The sequence below is a fragment of the Phragmites australis genome, chromosome 5, assembly GCF_958298935.1.
Source record: "Phragmites australis chromosome 5, lpPhrAust1.1, whole genome shotgun sequence".
Taxonomy (NCBI): domain Eukaryota; kingdom Viridiplantae; phylum Streptophyta; class Magnoliopsida; order Poales; family Poaceae; genus Phragmites; species Phragmites australis.
The window spans coordinates 36,976,293-36,978,802 of NC_084925.1; the positions used below are offsets into that span (position 1 = coordinate 36,976,293).

At 56.7% G+C, this 2,510-nt stretch overlaps 1 protein-coding gene across 1 annotated transcript; it reads right to left on the minus strand.

The window, feature by feature from the left end:
• Positions 1-2,510, minus strand: LOC133917649 (probable serine/threonine-protein kinase PIX13). Its single transcript, XM_062361528.1, has 6 exons — positions 2,402-2,510; positions 1,912-2,306; positions 1,321-1,468; positions 819-964; positions 589-712; positions 1-455 (listed from the first exon to the last, which is right to left on the minus strand). The coding sequence occupies exons 1-6, from the start codon at positions 2,481-2,483 to the stop codon at positions 1-3; spliced, it is 1,350 nt and encodes a 449-aa protein (XP_062217512.1). The 5' UTR covers positions 2,484-2,510.

The window sequence follows — 2,510 nt, forward strand, 5'->3', positions numbered from 1 at the left end:
TTATCTTACTCTAGGAGACGGGTGGCTGCGGTGGCCACCGGCAGGGCCAGCCCAGTCCAAGCCTGAGCCCGAGCCGGGCCGTTTACTGTGACCGTTCCGCGCCGTGGGGCGCGGGGACGCCGAGCCCTCCAGCCTTGTTGTGGTCCTGGACATGGACTCGATCTCCTCGAGCACCGCGACGACTTCCTTCGTGGAGGGCCGGTTCTTGTGGTCGGCGGCGAGGCACCGCAGCGTCAGCTGCGCCGCGCGCTGAACGCCCTTGGACGAGTACTGCCCCTCGAGCCGCGGGTCAATCAGACGCGCCAGCTTCCGCCGGTCCGCCAGGTACGGCTTGGCCCAGTCCACAAGGTTGTGTTGCGCCGTCGGCCGGTCCGTGTCCAGCGCGCGTAGGCCGGTAAGGATCTCGAGCAGCACCACACCGAACCCGTACACGTCGCTCTTCACGTACAGGTGACCTGCATGAGTACGCAGGGCCGGCCAGAGACGAACGTGCATATCACAATGTGTGCAAGCACCACAAGTCCACAGCATGATTTGGTAACTGGCGTGCACGAACGGACGTGCCATGCATGCGAATATGCGATGTACCTGTCGCGACGTACTCCGGGGCCGCGTAGCCGTAGGTGCCCATGACGCGGGTGGTAACGTGACTGCTGCCGCCGGCGGGGCCGTCCTTGGCGAGGCCGAAATCGGAGAGCTTGGCGTTGAAGTGCTGCAGAGTACGGTGTGCGGAGAGCGGGAGTTAGACGGCCTCGTGACGGCTATGTCGATCAGGGCGCGCTGAATTATTGGTTACTGGGGGAGTTTTTCGCGCGTACCGTGTCGAGGAGGATGTTTGAGGCCTTGAAGTCCCTGTAGATGACGTGCTTCTCCGACGAGTGCAGGAAGGCCAGCCCGCGGGCCGCGCCGATCGCAATGCGCAGTCGGAGGCTCCACGACAGTGGCTGCACGGCTCCGCCGCCCTCTGGTTGAACAGAAAAGGTGTTATCTTTGGGTAATTTGATTGCACTGTGATCAAAAACATGTTTTGACAAACAAATTATTATATCCGCACAGTCTTACTAAGAACTAGTCACTAGGTACTTGAACTTGTAATAGCAAATCAGGTTGTGTGGTGCAAGGTTCCAATATTAAAAAAAACTACTTGACCTTTTCTCTATAAAATGCGACTAACCTACCGTCCATGTGCCACATCACAATGGTCTCGTTTTGCCCCCTAGTGATCACCATAATCGAACCATATTATTCAGATACCACCGCAACCGATCCAAGTCAACTCGGGGATCTGAAAGAAGCATCAGAAAGAAGACGGCAACTTACTGCGTGGCTCGCTTCTGAAGAGGTGGTTCTCCAGGCTGCCTTTGGCCATGTACTCGTACACCAGCAGGAGCTCCTTGTCCTCCCAGCAGTACCCCAACAGCCTCACCAGATTGGGATGCGAAAGCCTTCCCAGGAAATTCACCTCGGACTGCATACGAATTCCGCCATGAGCCAACATGGCAAAAGAAAATCACCAATTACATCAGTGGAAGATAAAACAAACCAACGTGCCGATCACTAAACACAGATCATATACATGCCTACTAAAATATGATATATATATACGTGCAGATCTCGTTACCAACCACCAAATAAAGTCAACTCGATTTTGTTGTTGCGTTTGTTGTGTGAAGATGGCGGAGCATTTGCCAGCGAATTCCGGCTGAAGTGACTTTAGGTGATGAGAGCTAAAGTCTAAACGCCTCAACCGCGGCTGCTACAATTTTTTCCTACGTCTTCTCTACGCGAGAAAAAGTGACACCTTCAATCGTAAGCCTGTAACTATTTGTTTTTTCGCTCATCACACCAGAAAGTGCATGCACAATTTCAGAAATTCAGAAGCAAATGGCTTGACTAGAAAAAAATATTCACCTGCCATTCCTGCACGCCCTGCAAGCTCTCTGGGTTGAGCTTCTTGACGGCGACCGGCATGCCGGCACCGTTCCGCGCGGGGCTCATGGTCCTCTCGTCGACCCAGCCCTTGTGCACCCGCCCGAACCCGCCCTCGCCGAGGACGGTGTCCGTCTTGAAGTTCCTGGTGGCGGCCCTGAGCTCCGCGAACGTGAAGACCCGGAGGTTGGGCGCTTCCAGGATCCTCCCCTCCGTGCAGGCCTCGCTGCCGCCGTTCGGCGCGCCTGCACCCGCCGGGCGCCTGCTGCCACTACCACCGGTGGTCGTGGCCGCGCTCGGCGGCGACTTACCGGGCATCCCTGGGCTCGTCGCGGCGTGGACACTGGACGCGGCCATGACGCGCCTCGCCATTGCCACTGCAAGGATAAATGAGCACGAAATGCGCTGGCCATGAAGAGGAAAGGATGCAGGGATGACCAGAAAAATATGCATGTGTGCATACGAACGATACCTTGGGGGTGTGCGTGCGCATGATGGGCCATTGCCTTGACGGCCTCCACCTCGGGGACGTCGGAGCCGAAGCAATTGCCCATGGCCGGAGGCAAACTAGCACTGCTTCC

Excerpts from the sequence above, each read along its gene's own strand:
- LOC133917649 (XM_062361528.1), bottom strand. The coding sequence starts at position 2,483 with ATGGGCAATTGCTTCGGCTCCGACGTCCCCGAGGTGGAGGCCGTCAAG. Across the intron at positions 2,307-2,401 it reads TGCGCACGCACACCCCCAAG|TGGCAATGGCGAGGCGCGTC; the intron begins GTATCGTTCGTA and ends TTATCCTTGCAG. Across the intron at positions 713-818 it reads CAAACATCCTCCTCGACACG|CACTTCAACGCCAAGCTCTC; the intron begins GTACGCGCGAAA and ends CGTACTCTGCAG.